Genomic DNA, 26,202 nt, shown 5'->3' on the forward strand with positions numbered 1-26,202 from the left:
GAGGCATTTGTGAGAGAGAGAGAGAGAGAGAGAGAGAGAGAGAGAGAGAGAGAGAGAGAGAATGCCAAGCTTCCCCAGCCAGCTAAAGATGTCTTTCAATCCCAGGGAGCAAATACATATATTGATTAAGTTGAATAAAGGTCTAAGGTGCTGCTGCTTCCACTCATGTAGAGTGGGTTAGACACCTCTACATCTCACTGAGGGTCGAAGGGTAGTTACATTGACAGGCTGAGTTGGAAGGACTGACTCCAAGTGCTAAATCATGAATATAAGCAACTAGGGGGGAAGGAGAGAATGAGACGAAGCACGAGCCACACACATACATGACAGGTCAGGCATCCAGGGCCCGCTGATTCACATCAGGAAGTAGACGACTGGCTTTTATGAGTCGCCACTCAAACTGCGTGTGTCACACCTAAAAAAATCCCCTAAATGTTTCCGTCATCACAATACTAAGGGCATGTGTCATCCATATCTTATAGCATCCCAGAATCAATGCCGTGGTCATGTTCTTTGGCATTGCAGGTGTAATTATATTTATATGCGCCACTGTCACATTGTTTCTGTCTTGTTGGTGCTGTGGGAAGGAAGATGTCATTTCCACAGGTCTGTTGAGATGGATTTACCCATCATGTAAAGTTACTGGATAGAGCACACACACACACACGCACACACACACACACACACACACACACACACACACACACACACACACACACACACACACACACACACACACACACACACACACACACATACACACACACACACACGCACACACACACACACGCACACACACGCACATGCGCATATACAAGCATGCAGGCACACGGACATGCACGCACACACCCAACCACCCTCACACACACACACGCGCGCGCATGCACACAGACATGCACACAGACATGCACACAGACAAACACCCAACCTCCAGTTTCACACAACGACTAAAAATACAGGATTCGCGTAGCATGCCATGGCTGAGCCATGGAAAAAAGGCTGTCATATTGGGAGCAGAAGTCATGGAAAACGGGAGGATTCAGTTTCATTGCAATAAACCTACAGTATGACCGCCTGCCAGCCTGCCAAATATAGCACCCAGAAATCCAGAGCAGAGCAAGCCAGAGAGACACAGACTGACTACAGAACAGAACAGTACACAGTCCTCTACCTGACCCTGTTGCATAGAACAATAGCATAGAATGTTAATGTCCTTAGGCTGCTGTTCTTCTCCCGCCCTTACAGTTATCAACATAGTGATCAATCCAAAAAGCATCTCTCACATCCGGGAAATAATCCTGAACTAATGACTGGTCATGGTCTCCTGGAACACAGACATAGAATGCATAGAAATAGAATCTAGATTCGATTTCTATGTTAGAATGATACACTGTAGGCAGCCCCTTGGCCCTCATTACCAGCATGTTTTCCTGTGGTGAACTGTACAGTGTAGCTGGCGAGCTGTTGAAAATATTTATTCTTGAAGGACAATAAACTGTAACTTCCATCCACTCTCGAACTCTGACCCCTGACCTCTAACCCCTGTCCCCGTGACCTTTGATCTACCTTGACCTTGCCGTTGGGCTGTAGTAGCTCGGTGACGGACACCTTGTCCTGCTGCAGTCGCCTCTTCACCAGCTTGGAGCAGCACACGTTGACCGCCCCTTGTACATGGGATGCGTTGTACTCCGAGAACGTCCGGCTGTCAATCACCAGTAGACGACCCGCCCCCCTCTGGATCAGCCCTGCTAGGCGCTTGATGTCCATGGCACTCCGCCTGGTTGGTCCCTTCTCCCCCGCCATGATGCCACAACGATGGGCAGCAACGAGGTCAGTGAGGAGTGGAGACGATGCGTGGATGGATGGGGGGTGGGGTGGTGCTGAGGGTGGATGGGTGGATGGTTGGGGGGTGGGGTGGCGCTGAGGGTGGATGGGTGGATGGTTGGGGGGAGGGGTGGTGCTGAGGGTGGATGAGTGGATGGATGAGGGAGGGGTGGTGCTGAGGTTGTAGGGTGGATGGATGAGGGGAGGGGTGGTGCTGAGGTTGTAGGGGTGGATGGATGGGGGAGGGGTGATGCTGAGGTTGTAGGGGTGGATGGATGGGGGGAGGGGTTGTGCTGAGGTTGTAGGCGTGGTGCTGAAGTTGTAGGGGTGGATGGATGGGGCGAGGGGTGGTGCTGAGGTTGTAGGGGTGGATGGATGGGGGGAGGGGTGGTACTGAGGGTGGATGGGTAGATGAGTGGAGAGAGGAAGTGGTGGTGGTGGAAGAGGAGAAGAGAGGATGTCAATGGAGGAGAGAAGCTACCGCTACTGTAACGGACCTCAGGAGAGCCATGGTGTCTGAGGAGAGAAGACAGAGTGAGTCAGTCAGTCAGTCAGTCAGTCAATCAGTCAAACATTCTAACCTGTATGTGAAATATCCATCTAAAGTGAATCAGCATCTACACCCTGTTCAAATGAAATGCTTTGTAACACTAACACTAGTGGCAACTGAGCTGCGACCAACTTTGAGACAAAACTTGGTTGGAGTTTTGAAACACATGGGTGTGAGAGTTATGAGACAGATTTAAGGTGTACTGAAACAATCATCCTGAGAAGTTATGAAACATGACATAGTGATGATTGAAACTAAACATGACATAGTGATGATTCACACCACACATGACATAGTGATGATTCACATCACACATGACATAGTGATGATTCACACCACACATGACATAGTGATGATTCACATCACACATCACATAGTGATGATTCACACCACACATGACATAGTGATGATTCACACCACACATGACATAGTGATGATTCACATCACACATGACATAGTGATGATTCACACCACACATGACATAGTGATGATTCACACCACACAGTAACCAAGTGGACAAAGTAGCCTACTGTCTTCCATGTTCCATCCTGTATGCCAGACCCTGGGCTGCTAATTAGAGCAACCTAAAACAAACTACATCAGCCATCAGTACCATAACCGCAATGTCAAGTGTAAAGTATTCTTGCATTTACAGTCTCTTTGCAGACTTCGCATATAAAAAACAACCAGAGTACTAAACAAATAGATAACATGTTAGGACTTCACAGGAGCTCTGGATCATCCCTGAGCTCAATCTGTTCTGAGATCTGAGGAATCTACTATGAGGACTATCAGGTGAAATTACAACAATACACAGTGCCTTTATACACTGACTACAGCGCTGTACTACAATTTAAACTGTGTGTGTGTGTGTGTATGTGTGTGTGTGTGTGTGTGTGTTGTGGTGGGTGCAAGGTCTCTTGTGTGGCAGCTCGTGAAACAGGAAACTGAGGAGCTGAGATAAATTAAGCCGAGGGGGGAATTCACAGAGCAGGTCTGGACATAGATAAACAGCCTGTGTGTGTGTGTGTGTCACATGTCACAGAGACCCCTCTATAAGCTCCTCTCCTCTCCACAACTGTCATACTGTTAGCTGACACACACACACACCGTTCATGCATGCACATTTGCAGACAGACAGTGTAGACCAAACATTACATTCCGAGGTCCTGTCTGATGGGGTGACAGAAAGTGCTGCTTTACATAAGATGGTGCAGAGCAGCCATGTTATTTTATTTATTATCTGCTACGCTGCGTTGTGAAAAATACATGTCACCTCTCATCTCGCTTACTGTGTAAAGGAAGGTTTACACCCCAGACGAGAGAGAGAGAGAGAGGAAGAGGGAGAGGGAGAGGGAGAGGGAGAGGGAGAGGGAGAGGGAGAGGGAGAGGGAGAGGGAGAGAGAGAGAGAGAGAGAGAGAGAGAGGGAGAGAGAGAGAGAGGGAGAGGGAAAGAGAGAGAGAGGGAGCGGAACAGGGGGAGAGAGATGCTTTCCCATGAAGAAACAGAGGTTGTGTCTAATACAGGACATCAGGACGACAGTAGCCAGTATAGCTTTCCTGGAGAGTAGAAATGTACCATTTACATACAGAGAGAATGGGAGGAAGAGAGAGGTGAAAGAGATGGAGACAGAGAGAAAGAAAGGCACCATGTGTGTAAGGAGTGAAAGAGAGGAAAAAAGAGTATGTGAGAGAAAGGGAATGAATTTCTGTGTGTATGAGAGACAGGTGGGAGACAGAAACATGTGTGTGAGTGAGAGAAAAACCAGAAACATTCAGTCCTGTCCAATAGGGACTTGGTATGTGACAGAGACACAGAGAGACATGCAGAGTGAGAGTAACACAGAGAGAGAAACACAGAGAAAAATAAACACAGAGAGAGAAATACAGAGAGAGACAAACAGAGAGAGAGAGACCTGTTGCCACAAGAAAAGGGCAACCAGTGAAGAACAAACACCATTGTGAAGACAACCCATATTAACATTTATTTATTTTCCATGTTGTACTTTACATATCTGTAAATCTTTACAACGCGGGTATATAAACATAATATGACATTTGAAATGTCTTTATTCTTTTGGAACTTCTGTGAGTGTAATGTTTACTGTTCATTTTTATTGTTTATTTCACTTTTGTTTATTATCTATTTCACTTGCTTTGGCAATGTTAACATATGTTTCCCATGCCAATAAAGCCCTTGAATTGAGAGAGAGAGAGCTCTGGTCAGCAGCCAGTCAGCAGTGTCCATGGACGGGAGCCATGATATACTCAACAACCTCTAACCCCTACTATGACATTATCGCCGCGGCACAGGGAGGGGAGGAGAGGGGGAAGGAAGGGTTGTTATTCTGTGAGGAACTCCCAGCCTAACAACACATCTAGCTCAAGGCTACACTGTTAGCTTTCTTATCAGTAACAGCACACTGAGACTTTTCTGTCATTTCAACAGTAAAACACTGTAAAATGCACAGTAAAAGACCATACATGTGTACCCTCATAGAATATACCACAATATACTGTACTTCAGGATTTCTATATCCCTTATGAAACTCTACAGTAACGTACAAGCTAATTGCTGCCAGTAATTTACTGGAATTCAAAATACAATACCATACTGCATTTTGTAGAGAGCCAAAAACCTTGGGTGCACAGTATTGTTGTTTCTTGCTCATTAACATATTTTGTGGAGTGCCTTATAAGAGGCTATATTAGTTGTGCCTGATAATGAGAGTACTGCATCAATTTAAGTGATAGGTGGTAGTGATTCCTACCAATTAAATGTATATAGGGAACAGATCAAAGTGGTAGCAAGTCACAAACCTTTAACAGTTGAGCGGCTAGCCATGTCCTTTTGATATGCTCTGCCCGGTGGTATTGACATTTTAGAATCCTTTGTTAAGGCTTAAAGTGAAAATGATAGAAAACACCATATATCAGTTGGCATAGTGTAATATATAATTAAATATTCACTTTTTGCAATTACTGATTTTATTTGATACAATTTAAGAATAAAGAACTGTATCGCTGTTATATTTACTACAGCATTCTGTAAATGATGGTGCATCGTGGAGCAATACACTGAGTGTACAAAACATTAGAAAAACCTTCCTTATAATGATTTGCACTCCCGTTTGCCCTCAGAACAGCCTCAATTAATTGGGGCATAGACTCTCCAAGGCGTTTAAAGAGCTCCACAGGACTGCTGGCCCATGTTCACTCCAATGCTTCCCACAGTTGTGTCAAGTTGTCTGGTTGCCTTTTGGGTGGTGGACCATTCTTGATACACACGAGAAACGGATGAGCATGAAACACCCAGCAGCATTGCAGTTGTTGACACATTCAAACAGGTGTGCCTGGAACCTACAAACATACCTTGATCAAAGCCACTTAAATCATGTCTCAATTGTCTCAAGGCTTAAAAATCCTTCTTTAACCTGTCTCCTCCCCTTCAGCTACTCTGCTTGATGTGGATTTAAGTGTCTTCAATAAGGGATCATAGATTTCACCTGGATTCACCTGGTCAGTCTATACCATGGAAAGAGCAGCTGTTCCTGCTGTTTTGTACTCAGTGGATTGTGGGAGTAGAACAAATCACTGGGACATGAACATATTCTAAGGCGTGATTGTAAGAAGCTCTATTTGTGGCACCTGTTAGTGAGAGTGCTGTACCACTTTAACTGATATGTGGTAGTATTTCCTAAATAATTAACTGTATGAAAGGAAAAGGTCAGAGTTGAAGCGGGTCTTGAACATTTTAATGGTAGAACACTTACCCATGTACAGTTGGTATGTTTTGCTTTGTCATCATAGCCAGTTGGGAAACCTTTTGTTAGGCTTCTAGAAGTGCAATTCATACAAAACACCAAGTAATCATTAATATGCAAATCCCTACAGCCAACATTCTCACTCTAATCCCTTGTAATTACAGTAAAATGCTGTTTAAATACATTTCTTACAGTTTAAAATGTTCACTTGTATTGCTCCCCTTCATTGCTCTGGCATCAAGTTGCTGTGAATATCTCAATAGTATTATATTGGCACTATCCAGAGATGGTCAGAGAGGTATTATAAGATATATATTATAAGATACAGGACATGTGGACACCCTGTCACACACATTGCTGACAGGTGTAAAAACAAATTGAGCACACATCCATAACATCTCCATAGACAAACATTGGCAGTAGAATGGCCCGTACTGAAGAGCTCAGTGACTTTCAACGTGGCACCGTCATAGGATGACACCTTTCCAACAAGTCAGTTCATCAAATTTCAGCCCTGCCAGAGCTGACCCGGTCAATTGTAACTGCTGTCATTGTGAAGTGGAAATGTCTAGGAGCAACAATGTCAAATGCTGAAGTGCGTAGCATGTAAAAGTCCTCTGTGCTTAGATGCAACACTCACTACCGAGTTCCAAACTTCCTCTGGTAGCAATGTCATCACAATAACTGTTCGTCGGGAGCTTCATGAAATGGGTTTCCGATGGCAGAGCAGCCTCACACAAGCCTAAGTTCACAAGGCACAATGCCAAGTATCGGTTGGAGTGGTGTAAAGCTCGCCGCCATTGGAATCTTGAGCAGTGGAAACGCATTCTATTCTTGTCTATTAATGTTCTGTATTATGTCATGTTTCATGTTTTGTGTGGACCCCAGGAAGAGTAGCTGCTGCTTTTGAAACAGCCAATGGGGATCCTAATAAAATACCAAATACCAAAAATAGGACCGATAGAAGAGAGAGATTGAGATAGAAGAGACGAGAGATTGAATAGAGAGATTGAGATAGAAGAGACGAGAGATAGTATAGAGAGATTGAGATAGAAGAGACGAGAGATTGAATAGAGAGATTGAGATAGAAGAGACAAGAGATAGAGATTGAAGAGAGAGATGGAGATAGAAGAGATGAGAGATAGAAGAGAGAGATATAGAATATAGAGCCCTGAAACTCAAATCTGGACCTCGAAGTCAGTTCCATTGCATTGTTTCTTTGTTCCCCTCCCAATCAGGGACTGATTTAGACCTGGGATATCAGCTGGGTGCAATTAATGATCAGGTAGAACAGAAACCAGCAGGCTCCGGTCCTAGTTGGGTAAGAGTTGAATAACCCTAATATAAAGGTATGAGAGAGAGATAGAAAAGAGAGAGTGAGAAGAGATATAATAGAGCTATATAGAATATAGAAGCAGAAGAAAGAGAGATAGAAGAGAGGGAGAAGAGAGCTGTTGTTTGGGGTTTTCGGCTGGGTTTCTGTATAAGCACTTTGTGACATCTACTGATGTAAAAAGGCTTTATAAAAGAATGCGTTTGAAATTAGATTGAGAGAGAAAGATTAACAGAATTAGGTGTGAAACCGACAGTCTTAATCTCCATCACTAAGGACTCTATTCAATCTGTATCGCTGAAGCATTACGAATTGTGCGATAGAAATGTTCATGTACAGTGCCTTGCGAAAGTATTCGGCCCCCTTGAACTTTGCGACCTTTTGCCACATTTCAGGCTTCAAACATAAAGATATAAAACTGTATTTTTTTGTGAAGAATCAACAACAAGTGGGACACAATCATGAAGTGGAACGACATTTATTGGATATTTCAAACTTTTTTAACAAATCAAAAACTGAAAAATTGGGCGTGGAAAATTATTCAGCCCCCTTAAGTTAATACTTTGTAGCGCCACCTTTTGCTGCGATTACAGCTGTAAGTCGCTTGGGGTATGTCTCTATCAGTTTTGCACATCGAGAGACTGCCTCCTTGCAAAACAGCTTGAGCTCAGTGAGGTTGGATGGAGAGCATTTGTGAACAGCAGTTTTCAGTTCTTTCCACAGATTCAGGTCTGGACTTTGACTTGGCCATTCTAACACCTGGATATGTTTATTTTTTAACCATTCCATTGTATGTTTTGGATCATTGTCTTGTTGGAAGACAAATCTCCGTCCCAGTCTCAGGTCTTTTGCAGACTCCATCAGGTTTTCTTCCAGAATGGTCCTGTATTTGGCTCCATCCATCTTCCCATCAATTTTAACCATCTTCCCTGTCCCTGTCCCAGGCCCAAACCATGATGCTGCCACCACCATGTTTGACAGTGGGGATGGTGTGTTCAGGGTGATGAGCTGTGTTGCTTTTACGCCAAACATAACGTTTTGCATTGTTGCCAAAAAGTTCAATTTTGGTTTCATCTGACCAGAGCACCTTCTTCCACATGTTTGGTGTGTCTCCCAGGTGGCTTGTGGCAAACTTTAAACAACACTTTTTATGGATATCTTTAAGAAATGGCTTTCTTCTTGCCACTCTTCCATAAAGGCCAGATTTGTGCAATATACGACTGATTGTTGTCCTATGGACAGAGTCTCCCACCTCAGCTGTAGATCTCTGCAGTTCATCCAGAGTGATCATGGGCCTCTTGGCTGCATCTCTGATCAGTCTTCTCCTTGTATGAGCTGAAAGTTTAGAGGGACGGCCAGGTCTTGGTAGATTTGCAGTGGTCTGATACTCCTTCCATTTCAATATTATCGCTTGCACAGTGCTCCTTGGGATGTTTAAAGCTTGGGAAATCTTTTTGTATCCAAATCCATCTTTAAACTTCTTCACAGAAGTATCTCGGACCTGCCTGGTGTGTTCCTTGTTCTTCATGATGCTCTCTGCGCTTTTAACGGACCTCTGAGACTATCACAGTGCAGGTGCATTTATACGGAGACTTGATTACACACAGGTGGATTGTATTTATCATTAGTCATTTAGGTCAACATTGGATCATTCAGAGATCCTCACGGAACTTCTGGAGAGAGTTTGCTGCACTGAAAGTAAAGGGGCTGAATAATTTTGCACGCCCAATTTTTCAGTTTTTGATTTGTTAAAAAAGTTTGAAATATCCAATAAATGTCGTTCCAATTCATGATTGTGTCCCACTTGTTGTTAATTCTTCACAAAAAAATACAATTTTATATCTTTATGTTTGAAGCCTGAAATGTGGCAAAAGGACGCAAAGTTCAAGGGGGCCGAATACTTTCGCAAGGCACTGTATTTCCAATTGAGCCGACATACCGTGAATGCAGTCTCCGCTAATGCAGGAACATTGCCTTTAAATTTCAATCACGTTGTAACTCTGAACTTCAGCGATTCATATTGAATAAAGCGTGTCACAATAAGAGCATTTGAAACTGTCATCAGCACACAACATCCATTGCATGTCTTCCTAGTGTAGTTCTTACATAACAGGGGTATTTTCTACCATCATCTCCTACACCAGCAAGTGGGCAGCAATCTGACATAGATGTCAATCTATCTACAGTGGCTGCTTGGCAATGTGCCCAGTGCTAGCACAGCATCTGGAACATGGAAGAGCTAACTAACTTCTATATGTAGACTGCTAGAGCAAACAGAGTCCTCCTGCATAACACAAGGACACTGGGACACTGGAAACTACAGTACACTGAGCAAAAGACATTGAAAAGACATCGAAAATGTATATTTGGTTGAAAATATATATTTAAACATCTTATGCTCACTAATGCCTCTACCGTCTCTTGACATGTAAGAAGAGATACAAGTAAAGCACACACAACAACACATAGTACAAAACACATCACATGCAATGCATGTAAACAAAGATCCACACACGCCCCCTCCTCTCTCCCAAGACCAATACAAAGGTAGATTTGATTTCCTCACCTTAGCTAGCAGCTAGTGTAGCCTCACTGGACCAAGGATATTAGCATCCCTGTGTCATCCTTACCATGCCTTATGACATCCCCATAGCATGGCTATGTCAGTGGAGTCCTTCAGACAGACAGTGTAGTACTAGAGAGCAGGATGAGATGTGATCCTATCCTCTCTGTGTGGCTGCTGTTGAGCGCAACACACACTGACCGCTGCATATGTCTAATGGCGCCCGAGCCCGCCCGCCCTCCCTAGCTCCCTTTTTCTTCCTCCCTTTCTCACTCTCTCTCTCCCCCTCCCTCCCTCATTCTCTATCGTTCTCTCGTGCGGACAACAAGGACGAGGCTGTGAGGGGAGAGGAGGGGAGGGGTGAAGAGGGGAGGAGAGGAGAGAGGTACCAGCAGGGAGAGGAGGGGTGTAGTATTGAGCAGGAGAGAGGTACCAGCAGGGAGAGGAGAGGTGTAGTATTGAGCAGGGGAGAGGTACCAGCAGGGAGAGGAGGGGTGTAGTATTGAGCAGGAGAGAGGTACCAGCAGGGAGAGGAGAGGTGTAGTATTGAGCAGGGGAGAGGTACCAGCAGGGAGAGGAGGGGTGTGCAGGTTAGATCTGTAGAGGTACAAACACCATCATTGCATCACAGCTCACTTCTCATTCTCTTTTGTCTGTCTAGACTGAAAGGGAGGGAAGAGAGGAGAGAAGGGGAGCCCCAACCTCAGCATCCTCATCCATCCAACATGACAATGCAGAATACTTACTGAACATAGTAAACCACATTGATATTCCCTACCCTGCACAACTAGTCTCCTCCATCCTGCATTTAGAAACCCTCAGAGATTTAGAATAAAAAGCCCTAACTACGTAAAATAGCCAGTGGGAGACTGTTTTTATTTCTAAAACTCTGAGGAACAGAAGAGAAGAAGTAGGAAACAGGTGGGACTGACTGGAGCAGATTGCTAGGTTTCCATGGAAACAGCCTGTATTGGGGAGAGCAGGGGGCACGAGGAGGACAGAGGGAGGATGCTGTGTAGTGGGTACTGTAGGGTAGGGTACTTCCACAGGGACTAGAGCTGGCTCCAACACTACTGACCAATTACTACTGCATTGGAACAGGTTCATACACTAACCAGGAGAAGAATAACAAAATAGGGTCGGGATAATGCTATCCAAAATATAGATGAAACGTTTGGTGCTGTAGTAGCCCAGGAGTAATGAAACATGACTTTTAAAAAATGACCAGAAGTCTCAAACTGAGTAAATTATTTTAACTCAAATTTTTCTGAAGAATGCTTTGCAATACATGTAAAACAATTAACTCACTTCTATACAATACATGTCAAATAAACAACGTTGGCTGTGCTGGCTGTCTCCTTCAGGTCAATAATTACACGCTTGTGGAGGGAAAGCAAACACAAAGGGATCAACTGGAGTACACCCAACGATGAGGTAACATCATCCAAGTTAATCATTAACTTCCCAATAACGTCATCTACAGACCTCATATAGGATGGGAATCTGTGGAACACACACAGCATTTTGGCCAGTGTTACCTAGTGTTAATTTGTCAGTGTAACATTTATAGTGTTGTTTGAAGTGTTACAATAACACTGTCAGTTTACAATTAAAGAGTATAATTGTAATGATAACATTCTCCTACAGCAGGAACGAATTAAACAATGTTTCTCTGTCACTAACAACTACAGTAATTGGTGGTAATGCAACAATTCACTCGGAAAGGCAAGGCACACTGAGAAATTATATTGAATGTTGGGCCTCCTGAGTGGCGCAGTGGTCTAAGGCACTGCATCTAAGGCACTAGACCACAGCTGACTGGGAGACCCATGGGGCAGTGCACAATTGGCCCAGCGTCGTTGGAGTTAGGAGAGGGTTTGGCTGGCAGGGATGTCCTTGTCCCGTCGCACTCTGGCGACTCCTGTGGCAGGTCGGGTGCATGCATTCTGACGTGATCGCCAGGTGTACGGTGTTTCCTCCAACACTGTGGAGGACACTGTGGCTGGTTAAGTGGGCATTTGGTCAAGAAGCAGTGCGGCTGGGTTAGGTCGTGTTTCGGAGGACGCGTGGCTCTTGACCTTCGCCTCTCCTGAGTCTGTATGGGAGTTGCAGCGATGGGACAAGACTGTAACTACCAATTGGACACCATGAAAAAGGGGTAAACATTTGTTTTACAAGAACTGTAAAATTCACTTGGCAAGGCACACTGAGAAATTATATTGAATGTGTGGCTTGTTGGGGAGGGAGGGGGGGGGGGGGGGGGGGGGGGGGGGCGTAGCTTTCAATTAGTTATTTTTTTCCAGCCGTGAGTGAAAGTGTGATCTAGGCCTTCATTACTCCTGTATTAGTGTAGAAAAATACTCCCCAAGTGTAAACACAATATCTAAATAGAACTGGTTTGAATGGAAATATCTGTTCTATCAATGTAATGGGCTATCCCCAGGCAGAAGATGACAGTGCAGGAGGTAGGACCCCTCTGAATGCTTTGATGAACAGAGCAGGATCATCCTGCCATAACACAGAGGTAGCCTACTTTAGCTGATCATCTCCTCTCTATGATCAATAGGCCTACATAACAAAAACGCAAATAGCAGTAGCCTATAATGTTTTATAATCTTATGTTATTGCAAAATAATAACATGATCATAACAATAACGGTAGGCTAATATTGGATGGAAAACAAACCAATTACAATCTATTTGTAGTTTTGTGTCGTTCTGGCCTGGTGCCAATAATCTGTCCCCCAGTCTCAGCATAGAGATGGGGGCGAGAATAGAGCAGCACACCACAATAAACCCAATGGAGACGACAATAAAGACCAGCTATGGAATAGATATGATCATGACAAAATGTTTAGTTGTATTTTTTTACCTCACAAAAATGTGAATGGTTTGATAATGACAATGAAATTATACACGCGGTGCGTCAATGGAGAATGATACAGTGCGGTGCGGTAGACTGTTCTATTGTGAATTTGTGACGCGTGGATATGTGCACGCAAAAACAACCACCGCATCCATTCATCGTGCACATGATTAACGACACCAAAACAAAAACAGAAAAATAGCTGCATTCCATCTATCATAAAATTCAGAGAGAAAATGCGAAGAGAAACGGTAAGCTATTTGTCAAAATAAAGCAGAAATAAACCCAGGTTTGAAATTTTCCATTATTCGGGGTTGCGCACTGGCGGATTAACTGCAGCAGCGCGCTATTGTGGCTAGCCAACTAACAACCCCCTGCTAACGTAATATTTCGCAGGAATTATAGTGTAGGAATTTTTTGACAGATAGCTGACTGATCACACACTACACAACAGGAGGGGTCCACAAACATAGACACTCACCTCTGTCTCCTCGGTTTGGTGATTTGTGATCAGCTAACCTCCATGTGTAAAGGAACAGTGTGCCATGTCAGCCCTCTTCAAAGCGCTTTAACTTTGGTCACTGTTTACTTGTCATGGGTCGAGGGCAATGGAATAATGTGCGACAGCTGAGCCTTTACTGTCCCAGTGCAAAGTTGACAGCGCTAGAATAGAACAGAGCGAAACACATTAAAGCACAATAATAAATTGTTTCGCATATGGGGCATGCAGTGTGACCGCAATTGTAGATAGGCAGTCTCCATTTACTAGGCATTAACGTCCCGGGAGAACAGAAGGTGAGCTATAGCACTAAAATGAACTAAGGATGAGGTCATGGTTCAGAGGGAAGAGAGAGAAAAATCCAAGTTGACGTCACCTTCAGCCAATCCGAGCCTGTGGCTCAGGGGTTAGTTGACGTCAGCCTTTTGAGCCATGGATTAAAGGGACACTCTGGTTTTTAAAGGAGACGTGCGGCGCGCGGGCTGCCGGGAGATCACACACAGGGATGGTATAGATCATGCACCTTTGTTGAGACAGGAAAAAACTATTTTGTCCAACCATGATTACATGTTGCTGGATGGGTGTGCGGAATCCTAGGATATGCGGCAGGTAGCCTAGAGGGTAGTGCGTTGGGCCAGTAACCGAAAAGTTGCTGGATCGAGTTGATAACGAAAAATCTGTTGTTCTGCCTCTGAACAAGGCAGTTAACCCACTATTCCCCGGTTGGCCGTCGTTGTAAATAAAAATGTGTTCATAACTGATTTACCTAGTTAAATAAAGGTAAACAAATATGTATGTCCTCCTTGGCTATAAAAGCATGAAATTAATTAAATAATAAATAACCAATGTAAAGAACGTTTTATTTCATGACTTTACCATGAATAAAACGAAGACACATTTTATGAGAATGTCAAGAGGGACCAAATTGGATATAGAAGAAAAATGAGAGCGAGCCAAGACAGGGGCTAACTCTAATATGGAAACAATGCAGTGAATGAAAATAAAGAATAGCCAGTTAATGGTGCACTATGCAGAAATCACGCTGCCACTTCCTGGTTGCTAAAATTCGAATAATTCGCCTAATTTCAGTTTATGTGACAAAATAACTAAGTATAGTGTACATAATCATTGTACCATCTACATATATTTTCCATAAGCAAAAATATTGTGTACTCAGTTGTTTGAAGCTGATGTACAAAACTGAAACTAAAAAATGCAAAAACGAAACGTAAGCATGAGACGCATAGAAATAGTACACATAGAACAGCTATGCAGCTTCTTAGACTTGCTTTCAATGAGAATTACATATCTATAACTAACATTTCTATGTGAATTTGGTTCAGGTCGCCCAAAAAAGGTATTGCAGCATTAAACAAAAAAATCAACAAAAGGGGAAAAATAAACATTCACCAACGGAACAAAAACATATTGTAGTGATCATCACTATATGAACCACATTACAGTTCCCTCCATGTAGGATAATTCTATTGGGTGATATGTAGGGTGTTTGCCTTTCACACCAGCGACTCTGGTTCGCTTACCTGGTCTTTTGTTAGCGACAATATATTACATTGTAATTGCACTGTTACTATAGGCCTATTCAAGAAATATAGTAGCAACATCAACACTATACCAAAGTGCATTAGATCCATATAAATGTATTCATATTATTGTAGTGGTGGTCAATGCTCATTGTGAGATTTACACGTCTTTTTTTCTCATAAAACGGGACGTTCTTTATGTGTTGTTTTCATTGCTCAATATAGCACCGTATTACGTTGTATAAACTGACATCTAGTGGTCATAGTTGTCTACTTCAACTGGCAACTGCTGCAGCAGGGATTCTCAAGTCTCAGCCTCTGTGGAGTGTTGCCTCATGCTGCTTTTTCCATCTAGACTTACCCCCACACCAGGGTGTCGCCAGTGATTTATGTTAATGTTAGCTCTAGCGTTATTGTGTTTCCATCAGGAGTGTGACACTGAAGACTTGTGGCAAGCAGAATCTACAACTTCTGCATCATTCAAGACTGTTGCTTTGTGAAGTGCTAAAGTTCACAGTTAGCCATTGTTATGTAAATGCTGCTCTGAAAAGTACCCAGGGCCTTGCCTTGGCTCCAGGTCCACTGGACCCATGGCCCAGTGAGACACGGGTGCCAGGCTACATAGATAGAAACAGAAAAGTCTGAGCATGTTGGGTAAAAGACTGGGGTAAATCCTCCATGGAAATGTGCCATTACTGAAGTAATACTATGATAAAGGCATTCACATAAATGTGTTATTTTTAAAACTTGTTTTAACTTTACTATTTAGAGTCAGACAAAGAATTCTTAGAGAAATGACAACACAGATTCATGAAAATCGACTTTTATTTGGATGCAAAAACTCACAACTTAAAGCAATACTGCAGTAGCAGAGGAGAGGAGTAGGTTGTTTGCTGGTTGGTTCGAGTATGTCTGATATTTTCCCAGTGAGCAGAACTGGTCGAAAACTGTCTTTACATTTATTTTCAACCAAAAGGACACCTTTCAAGATATTTTCATCCCCAAAAATGTGTTTGTAATATATTTTCAACCAAAAATATGTATTTTCAGCATATTTTCAACCCAAAAGATGTACTTTCAACATCTTCATCCAAAGAGACATATTTTCCACGTCTATTCAACCGATTTTGCTCACTGGATTGGCTATTTAAATTTGACCTATCTTCTTTTACATCACGGGAATGAGACCCGGTCAGCACAGAAAACAAGCACTCAAAGTGTAGCTGTTGGATCAATTGCAATAAGTGTTACAAAGAAAGGATTTCACAGTTTAATTTCCAGCTTCTCCAAGTTTCAGCTATTTTCCATCTTCAAAACTCAACATTTTGTCAGTTTCAAATCAGAGGATGAAATACTAGTGCTGACTTCTTGAGATGCCTTTCAAACCAAAACAAGGAGATTGTCTCCTGGTGATGTTCCCTGTAATTGACCAGTTGTATTCAATCAAGATGAAAGTTGTCCGAGATTTCTTACATACACCTCTTAATCATTGTTTTAGCTGCCATACACGTAGCTCTTATTATTTCTCATGTTGTTGTAAAGCCAGTCTGGCCAAGAGTCACAGGCCCCAATTCAATCAGTTACACACCAAGAGAAACCACACTGTAGGTCAGAATAGTAAGTATCGGAGGTGTTAACCACATCTAAACCCTGGCTGCGAGCTGTTCCTCTCATGGACATTGGCATGGAAGAGAAACCACACTCCACAAATGTCCTAACTACAGCGTGAATATTTAGAGTGAAACCACAGTGTGATTTTCCTTAAGTCGATCAATTGAATATGGGGAATGTTTAAGGACTCTGTGAAAACAAGATAAAATGTTGGACACATAAAGCAAAGCATATTAAAGCAAAGCCCAGAGGCATCAAAGTAATACTGTAGACAAAACATAATCACTGTTTGTTGTTGTTGTAAGGTAACTTAGTTAGTTGTCACATTTTTTTTTTTTTATCTGGCAAATCTTGCAATATAAACCAATGGTTTGACCACAGTATGAGCTACATTCCATTGTGGTGTAAATGGTCATATACACAAGGCATCTACTCGAAAGGATTGTATCAAAACGTTCTAAAAATATCTCTGGTTGGTTTCACAAAAGCAAACTGTATCAAAAGCATTGCAACATAATAGGAGAACGCTTACACAACGGAAAGCTGGACAACCAATCACTTCGCTTTGATTGTGGACTTACGAGAGTCCCATACAGCACATGCAATCCATTTAAGTCAACACAGTCAAAACACGATACAGAAAATAACATTTACAGCTGAACATCAGAGACACAACCATAGTTGGTCTATTGTGCTTCATACGGATTAGGCTTGGCCTATCTATACAACAATCATGGGCAGCTAATGTCACGCATGTGTTTAGGCTACTGTTGAGAGTAGATGTGTCATCATCCCAACACCACTGAGGGGGCACTGAAGGGAAGGGTTAGGGCGGGGGTCAGGTTTTCCCAGCATGCATCCTTTGTGAGAGTTGAAATAACAACTAAGAAAGAAAGCAAAACCATCAAAACAGAGTTAAGATAAACTCCAGTTTGAAGTGTTGTTTCTTCTTGCAACCTTTACATTTGTCCTTTTCTGCTCCTATCTGATTTACTCCTATCCTGGTCCCAGACCTGTTTGTGCTTTTTCTGACTCCATTGTTATGGTAAAGGAATGACAATCCCATAAGAGGTTGTCACCGAGCCGATGCAGACTGGCACTCAGGCTATTTTACACCTTAAAAAAAAGAACAGGGGCAAGTTTTGCTACTCCTCTATCTCTGGATTCTTCCACTATGTGACGGTCCTAACAGCTCATGTGTGAACCCAGGAGATGAGACATGCACACGCCCCCTCAGTCTCGGTGGTCACATGACGCCTCTGTGTGAGGTCATGATGATGACGGACTGACTGCACATACACATGACACTGTAATACTGTAGGGACTGCACACAATGCCTAGTTACCTAATGGTTACATTCCTCTATGGTACATGGCTCAGTCAATGGTAATGAACACGGAGCACCGTGCAACCTGAAGATGAGGTGACTCCTGACCGCACCAGGAGTTTGAAAGGCCTGTTGTACTGTTTTAACGTAAAGAGACCCAGTGAGCATGTCTTTTCATCCTGCTCACAGGGGATAGTTTGGTATGCTTACGTTTCAGACGAACATGTGACCCCTCACTGTGCGATTGTTTAACATCACTGTTTTAATATAGGCTGAACGTTTTCTGATCTGGAGGAATCGGAATAATCCAAAGTTAACTGGCACTTGATAGGGTATACCGGATAAGATATCCTGGATAGACCTCTGGCAAGTGTGAAAACAAATGTTTGAGTTAGAAGTGACAGAACGTTTCATCATCACTACTTTTAGAGCATCGTCCGCAAAGCAAATCAGTGAAATAGTTTTAATTCATAGCAGTTGTTTTATTTAAAATAATTTCTGGCAGCATAATGAAACCTCAGCAGTTTCCGTCTTGCCTTATAAGCATAGTTCTCAAATCAAGATTGGGCTTTTCGTATGTGGGCCTCTGAAATGGAAGGGGGCAGGATGTTGTTGTGTCTGTGCGTTAAAGGGTGACATTAAGATGGAGGTACAGGCGTAGTGCTCTACTCCTCTGCAGTGTGGGACAGCTGCTTCTCGTACAGGCTGAGGACGTGGTGCACAAACTGGTACTGCTCACCCGTCTGGATCATCCCACCTCTGTCGCGCACACACACCCACCCACACACACACACACACACACACACACACACACACACACACACACACGTCAGGAAAGAGACAAAGACAGACAGGTGTAAAGAAAGACAGACGGTAGACTGACCTGTCGAGGCGGAGCTGGCAGGTAGTCCTCAGTATGTCGACCACACCCTCACTCCTCAGCTGTTTACACAGGATGGAGGTGGCGATGAAACAGCCTGTCCGACCTATCCCAGCACTGGAAGGAGGAGGATGAAGAGGAAGAAGAGGGTGATGATGAAGAGGAGGAGGATGAAGAGGAGGAGAATGAAGAGGAACCATTAATGTATTAGAACTGACCAACCACGATTTTAGAGCATTTCTGCAATGCTGCCCTCTTCTATCTCTAGTTGCACAGACCTTCCAATACTGCCACATGTTTTCTATCTCTAGGGGCACAGACCTTCCAATACTGCCACACCTTTTCTATCTTTAGGGGCACAGACCTTCCAATGCTGCCACATGTCTTCTGTCTGTAGGGGCACAGACCTTCCAATGCTGCCACATGTCTTCTGTCTCTAGGGGCACAGACCTTCCAATGCTGCCACATGTCTTCTATCTTTAGGGGCACAGACCTTCCAATGCTGCCACATGTCTTCTATCTCTAGGGGCACAGACCTTCCAATGCTGCCACATGTCTTCTATCTCTAGGGGCGCAGACCTTCCAATGCTGCCACATGTCTTCTGTCTGTAGGGGCACAGACCTTCCAATGCTGCCACATGTCTTCTGTCTCTAGGGGCACAGACCTTCCAATGCTGCCACATGTCTTCTATCTTTAGGGGCACAGACCTTCCAATGCTGCCACATGTCTTCTATCTCTAGGGGCGCAGACCTTCCAATGCTGCCACATGTCTTCTATCTCTAGGGGCGCAGACCTTCCAATGCTGCCACATGTCTTCTATCTCTAGGGGCACAGACCTTCCAATGCTGCCACATGTCTTCTATCTCTAGGGGCGCAGACCTTCCAATGCTGCCACATGTCTTCCATCTCTAGGGGCACAGACCTCCCAATACCGCCACACCTTTTCAATCTTTAGGGGCACAGACCTTCCAATGCTGCCACACCTTTTCTATCTCTAGGGGCACAGACCTTCCAATACTGCCACACCTCTTCTATCTGTAGGGGCACAGACATTCCAATGCTGCCACACCTTTTCTATCTTTAGGGGCACAGACCTTCCAATGCTGCCACATGTCTTCTGTCTCTAGGGGCACAGACCTTCCAATGCTGCCACATGTCTTCTGTCTCTAGGGGCACAGACCTTCCAATGCTGCCACATGTCTTCTGTCTCTAGGGGCACAGACCTTCCAATGCTGCCACATGTCTTCTATCTTTAGGGGCACAGACCTTCCAATGCTGCCACATGTCTTCTATCTCTAGGGGCGCAGACCTTCCAATGCTGCCACATGTCTTCTATCTCTAGGGGCGCAGACCTTCCAATGCTGCCACATGTCTTCTATCTCTAGGGGCACAGACCTTCCAATGCTGCCACATGTCTTCTATCTCTAGGGGCGCAGACCTTCCAATGCTGCCACATGTCTTCCATCTCTAGGGGCACAGACCTCCCAATACCGCCACACCTTTTCAATCTTTAGGGGCACAGACCTTCCAATGCTGCCACACCTTTTCTATCTCTAGGGGCACAGACCTTCCAATACTGCCACACCTCTTCTATCTGTAGGGGCACAGACATTCCAATGCTGCCACACCTTTTCTATCTTTAGGGGCACAGACCTTCCAATGCTGCCACATGTCTTCTGTCTCTAGGGGCACAGACCTTCCAATGCTGCCACATGTCTTCTGTCTCTAGGGGCACAGACCTTCCAATGCTGCCACATGTCTTCTGTCTCTAGGGGCACAGACCTTCCAATGCTGCCACATGTCTTCTGTCTCTAGGGGCACAGACCTTCCAATGCTGCCACATGTCTTCTATCTCTAGGGGCACAGACCTCCCAATGCTGCCACACATCTTCTATCTCTAGGGGCACAGACCTTCCAATGCTGCCACACCTTTTCTATCTTTAGGGGCACAGACCTTCAAATGCTGCCACACCTTTTCTATCTTTAGGGGCACAGACCTTCCAATACTGCCACACCTCTTCTATCTGTAGGGGCACAGACCTTCCAATACTGCCACATGTCTTCTATCTCTAGGGGCACAGACCTTCCAATGCTGCCACACATCTTCTATCTCTAGGGGCACAGACCTTCCAATGCTGCCACACATCTTCTATCTCTAGGGGCACAGACCTTCCAATGCTGCCACACGTCTTCTATCTCTAGGGGCACAGACCTTCCAAAAAATCCACTGAGACATCCTCCCTACTGACGGTAATAGGTGTGGGTATAATGTCTGTGTTTCCAACCCCACCTGCAGTGGACGATGACAGGGCCGCTGGTGAGCAGAGCTTCCTCTCTTGCCTGCTCCACTTTCTGTACCAGCTCCAGGAGGGGCGGGGCTTTGTCTGGGGTCTTCTGGTCAGGCCAGGAGGTGTACCAGTACTGCCTGAGTCTGCGCTCCTCTCCATCACACTGTCTCACACACACACAAATACATTAAACACATGGTTTCCAGGTGTTTGATGCCAATCCATTTGCGTCGTAAAGGCCAATTTTATGAGTCGTTCTCCCCTCAGCAGCCTCCTGTGATGTCCTTGGCATTGGTGTATAGATGCATACTATAGTATTAGTCTTACCTTCAGACTGAAGACCCTCAGGCTGTAGTCGTCCTCCTGGGTTACCGTGACAACCGTGATCAGGATGCCCTCGTGGGACACAGAGTCCTCAGGCCAGTACTCTGCACATTTCTGTAAGGGGCAACAGAGAGCCAGAGTTCACGTGGGCATTTACCTCTGGTCTACCTCTCCCTCCCTCCCTCCCTCCCTCCCTCCCTCCCTCCCTCCCTCCCTCCCTCCCTCCCTCTCTCCCTCCCTACCTCCCTACCTACCTACCTACCTACCTCCCTCCCTCCCTCCCTCCCTCCCTACCTCCCTACCTCCCTCCCTCCCTCCCTACCTCATTCTTCTCCTCTAGGTTAGTAATCATGACGATTATAGGACAGCGTTCCTGCCACACCATCCTCCAGAAATCTCCCACCGTGTTGACTGTAGGACCTTGGGTAGCGATGTACGCCCGCTCCTCACCCCCGTAACCCTGTGGACAGCAACACAGTAGTTCTAGTGACAGCAACACAGTAGTTCTAGTGACAGCAACACAGTAGTTCTAATGACAGCAACACAGTAGTTCTAATGACAGCAATACAGTAGTTCTAATGACAGCAACACAGTAGTTCTAGTGACAGCAACACAGTAGTTCTAATGACAGCAACACAGTAGTTCTAGTGACAGCAATACAGTTGTTCTAGTGACAGCAACACAGTAGTTCTAGTGACAGCAACACAGTAGTTCTAATGACAGCAACACAGTAGTTCTAGTGACAGCAACACAGTAGTTCTAGTGACAGCAACACAGTAGTTCTAGTGACAGAAACACAGTAGTTCTCGCAGGACCATGGATGAGAAAACTTGCACACAAGGCCCTAGCTTACAAGCCGCTGGGCCCTAATCGTCCACTTATGTGGCTTATTGGCTGGGACGGCACTGCTTGTACATTAATTAGTTGAGATGGAGCAGTAGGCAGACAGACACCCACCTGTAAGTAGTTAGACAGAGACCAACCTGTAGGTAGTTAGACAGACACCCACCTGTAAGTAGTTAGACAGAGACCAACCTGTAGGTAGTTAGACAGAGACCTACCTGTAGGTAGTTAGACAGAGACCTACCTGTAGGTAGTTAGACAGAGACCTACCTGTAGGTAGTTAGACAGAGACCTACCTGTAGGTAGTTAGACAGAGACCTACCTGTATGTTGTTAGACAAAGACCTACCTGTATGTTGTTAGACAGAGACCTACCTGTAGGTAGTTAGACAGAGACCTACCTGTATGTTGTTAGACAGAGACCTACCTGTATGTTGTTAGACAAAGACCTACCTGTATGTTGTTAGACAGAGACCTACCTGTAGATAGTTAGCATTGATGTAGGTCCTTAGGAATTCATCTTCATCTGCTGTCTGGAGGATCACTCTACTGTGTGTGTCTGGAAAACACAGGACCATATCACAAGACCCAGACAACTGCCTGTGTGTGTATGTGTGTGTGTGTGTGTGTGTCTCTGCTTTTATTTGTGAGGTTCAGAGAGCATTTCGAAATGACTGCTGTTGGGAGTGTGTCCACTCACTGGGCAGGATGGTCTTGTAGCGGTTCTTCCTCACCAGCCCTGGGTAGTTGTACTCCTTTGGGTCCACAAAGTTCATGGGAGTTTCCTGGCAACAGAACAATGGATGTACAGTAGCTTAGTGATGTGTGGTTGTGTCCAGGAAATGGTGTCCCTGGTGCATGATTGTGTGTGCTCATCTTGGTTTGTGTCTATTGCACACACAGTTTAGACCAGGGTTGCCCAAAGTCGGGGCTCGCAGAGGGGGCCCCAGGAATGAGTTTGGGAAACTTTGGTTGACACTAATAGTGAGTGTGTACATCTACCTTAGAGAATGTGTGATTGTGTAGACCTACCTCTGTCTTAAAGAGAGTGTGTGTGTGTGTGTGTGTGATTGTGAGTGTATATCACAGCCTAAAGGTGTAATGCATCCTCTACAGAGCTGAGAATGCTAATGCATTTCACTGTGTCAACATCTCATACACTGTTTACAGTAGCCTCTGGGTGTTGAGAGCTCCTTGGTGGGTTTGTGTGTTACTCACATAGAACTCTGCCTGTAGGGCTTGGTCGTCCATAGCGCGTGTGTGGAGCTGGGCAGGGCTGAGTGCGTTTGTTCCCTCTCTCAGGTACTCCTTGGCAGTCTGGTCTCTGGGGGAGAGCTGGGCACCGTAGCCATAGGGCTCCGTACAGCCAGGAGAACACATGTCCAGGGTCAGGGACACGTTGGAGCCCCTCCTAACACACACACACACACCCATAGGATGGCACAGACGCATATACTGTAATCCCCAAGGCATTTTTAACTCAAATACTTCTAGTAAATTCAACACATTATTTCTTCAAATGTTTATGTTGTACTGACTCAAAACTAAATGAGAAGTCAGATCAACACATTTAAAGAAAAAGTTAGGATAACGAATTCACTTTTTTCCCAGCATGCTCTACTGCAGGGTAGATATTTTTATAATATTTCTTTACATCTGTGTTTTTGCATGTACATTGAGTGATTCATTGATCATTTTTATGCTACACAAAGATAAATAACATATTTTTCTAAATTAATCCAATCATTTAGTTAGATTTTTTGCACCCATTGCTGAAATAGTTGTTCCAGTTTTAAAAGGTTAGCTAGTCTGTTTTCTCCATTTCCAACTCTGTCTGTTATAATGAATGCAGTTTCAGGTTAATATAATTCTGTTGGTTATTTTGCTGCAAGCCAATAAGTCATTTTGCTGGTCAACATAATGTGACTTGCAGGTATGGTTGGGAAATGATTGTAACTGTCCCTGGCTTTCCACAACTCCTGGTTGGAAGGTTCCTGGAAATCCTTCAACCAGGATTTTTAGGAAATCTGGCAAATTTGGGAAAATTACTGGAATTTTATTAGGCCTCAAAATAAGTCCTCGTGAGATATGTAATGTCATTAAGTTTAATGGTAAGATTCGCCGAGCAACTCACTTGGTGAAGGCCACAGGAGTTCACTAATACTGCATTCACATATGACATATGATTTACGGTATTTTGCCTCTAACAAAGTGTGGGCAATGCTTTTATGTCGCCTTTACAAACAGGCCCATTTCTACCCTATGCTTGCCTGCATGTGCCTTTTAAACCTCCCGTATACATGCCTGCATGCCGGTGACGACTGGTAGTAGTGGTGTGCAGATGTAGGTGAGTGTCTATTTTAATAAATCCATTGAATATACACCATTAAAAATAAACCCATTATTAATTCGTTCAGGCAGGCCCTAAGAAATATTATCACACTAAGAACATGTATTTTTAAAAGTATAGGATAGCATATTTTGAGTTTAATTATTATGTAACATCCACACTGTAAAACCGAACGAGTTCTGGCTACTGAAACATTTTGAGTGAACTGATTAAGAAACTTAAATAGCTGAAGTGAGCTGTACTACTTTCATATGAGTAATACAAATGCTATTTTTTTGAGTAAGGTATACTTAAATTGAATGACTTCTCATTTAGTTTTGAGTTAGTACCACATAAACATTTGAAGTAATAACGACTTTTCATTGACTTTGAGTACCCCTTACAAGAAGTATTTGAGTATTTTTTATTTTACCTTTATTTAACTAGGCAAGTCAGTTAAGAACAAATTCTTATTTTCAATGACGGCCTAGGAACAGTGGGTTAACTGCCTGTTCAGGGGCAGAACGACAGATTTGTACCTTGTCAGCTCGGGGATTTGAACTTGCAACCTTCCGGTTACTAGTCCAACGAGTAAAACAATGCCTTGGGGTTTACCGTGCAAATTAATGATATCAATAGTTCATTAAGACATACCGACCCCAATCACAGTCGAAACATATATCTTATAGTAAGAATATAATGGAATATAACAGAATAAAATACTAATCATATTTTTCCCTTACAACTGGTGACAGTCACCCGTGGAACCGCTGTCATCAAAAAAAGTCCTTGCTTTTTTGACCCACATTTCATCTCTTTCATGCCCTCGCAAGTGTAGGGTCTTACATTGAGAGTGTCTTCATCATGATACCGATAGAAAATAATAGCAATCCTATTTTCAAAAGCATGCGAGTCTCGTGTTCATATTTTACAACCTCCAATGGCTTTAGGAGTTCACATTACGCGATCCAGCAAAATAATAGGCCTGCACTTGATTTAGGCTACATTATTGCATGTTAAATGTTTCGGATCTGTGATAGAGGAGCAAACGAATAGATGAGCTATACATCCTACACTTATTTGCCCAGCCAGAAAATAATTAACCAATAGCCTACACAGACAGAGATTCAGTAAAACAATTGAGACAAGTCAGGCTTTTGGTTGGGAGTAGGTCTAGGATACTAGCTAGTGAAGAGAAAAATATTTTAAACTACATAACATGCTGGCAAAATGTTCTAATAAATTAGCCAATTAGACAAGATGATCATGACCTCAATTGAGCTAACATTTCCCCAGCCTAACCAATATCAAAAGCAGATTCAGTGGAAACAAAAATCTCACATTGATTGATTTTAATCAAGAGTAGACCCCACCCCACGCTTATCTCAAAGCAGCGCGATAGCACTGTCCCGCTGAAAAGGGTGCGGAAATTATCATCTCGTTGACCACAAGCTGGTAGGCTTTTGCTTCAAATGTATTACAACGATTGGATGACTTTGGGAGTTTCGGTAAGAAACAATTGGATACAAGCCTTCAATTGAATTAGTCTACTTTAGTCCATTATTTTCGACATTCAGTGATATTTATTCCCACAGTAACTCTGTTTGGATCCATCCAGTTGCGGTTATGAAAACAGTGCATGTGGTGGGCTTTGTGAAGAG

At 43.8% G+C, this 26,202-nt stretch overlaps 2 protein-coding genes across 4 annotated transcripts in view; both read right to left on the reverse strand.

The window, feature by feature from the left end:
• LOC109897757 (dual specificity protein phosphatase 8) overlaps window positions 1-13,867 on the reverse strand; it is a 117,784-nt gene extending 103,917 nt beyond the window's left edge. Inside the window, exons 1-3 of one of the 2 annotated variants that reach the window (XM_031833103.1) lie at window positions 13,775-13,867; window positions 13,381-13,562; window positions 1,567-2,340 (exon numbers count right to left, since the gene is read on the reverse strand). In XM_031833103.1, coding sequence (XP_031688963.1) covers window positions 1,567-1,803 — 237 coding nt within the window. In that variant the 5' untranslated portion in view covers window positions 1,804-2,340; window positions 13,381-13,562; window positions 13,775-13,867. Of the gene's footprint in view, window positions 1-1,566; window positions 2,341-10,037; window positions 12,090-13,380; window positions 13,563-13,774 lie in introns of those variants that run through there. The other variant, XM_020492305.2, reaches the window with a different exon arrangement.
• A 1,879-nt stretch (window positions 13,868-15,746) lies between these two features.
• The window catches only part of LOC109897758 (tyrosine-protein phosphatase non-receptor type 5), a 40,911-nt gene continuing 30,455 nt past the window's right edge, over window positions 15,747-26,202 (reverse strand). The window contains exons 7-14 of one of the 2 annotated variants that reach the window (XM_031833104.1): window positions 23,431-23,623; window positions 22,913-22,997; window positions 22,692-22,771; window positions 21,693-21,830; window positions 21,374-21,484; window positions 21,049-21,209; window positions 18,761-18,874; window positions 15,747-18,636 (exon numbers count right to left, since the gene is read on the reverse strand). In XM_031833104.1, the coding sequence (XP_031688964.1) occupies window positions 18,543-18,636; window positions 18,761-18,874; window positions 21,049-21,209; window positions 21,374-21,484; window positions 21,693-21,830; window positions 22,692-22,771; window positions 22,913-22,997; window positions 23,431-23,623 (976 nt within the window). In that variant the 3' untranslated portion in view covers window positions 15,747-18,542. The remainder of the gene's footprint in view (window positions 18,637-18,760; window positions 18,875-21,048; window positions 21,210-21,373; window positions 21,485-21,692; window positions 21,831-22,691; window positions 22,772-22,912; window positions 22,998-23,430; window positions 23,624-26,202) is intronic. The other variant, XM_031833105.1, reaches the window with a different exon arrangement.

Source organism: Oncorhynchus kisutch, linkage group LG10 (genome assembly GCF_002021735.2).
Source record: "Oncorhynchus kisutch isolate 150728-3 linkage group LG10, Okis_V2, whole genome shotgun sequence".
Taxonomy (NCBI): domain Eukaryota; kingdom Metazoa; phylum Chordata; class Actinopteri; order Salmoniformes; family Salmonidae; genus Oncorhynchus; species Oncorhynchus kisutch.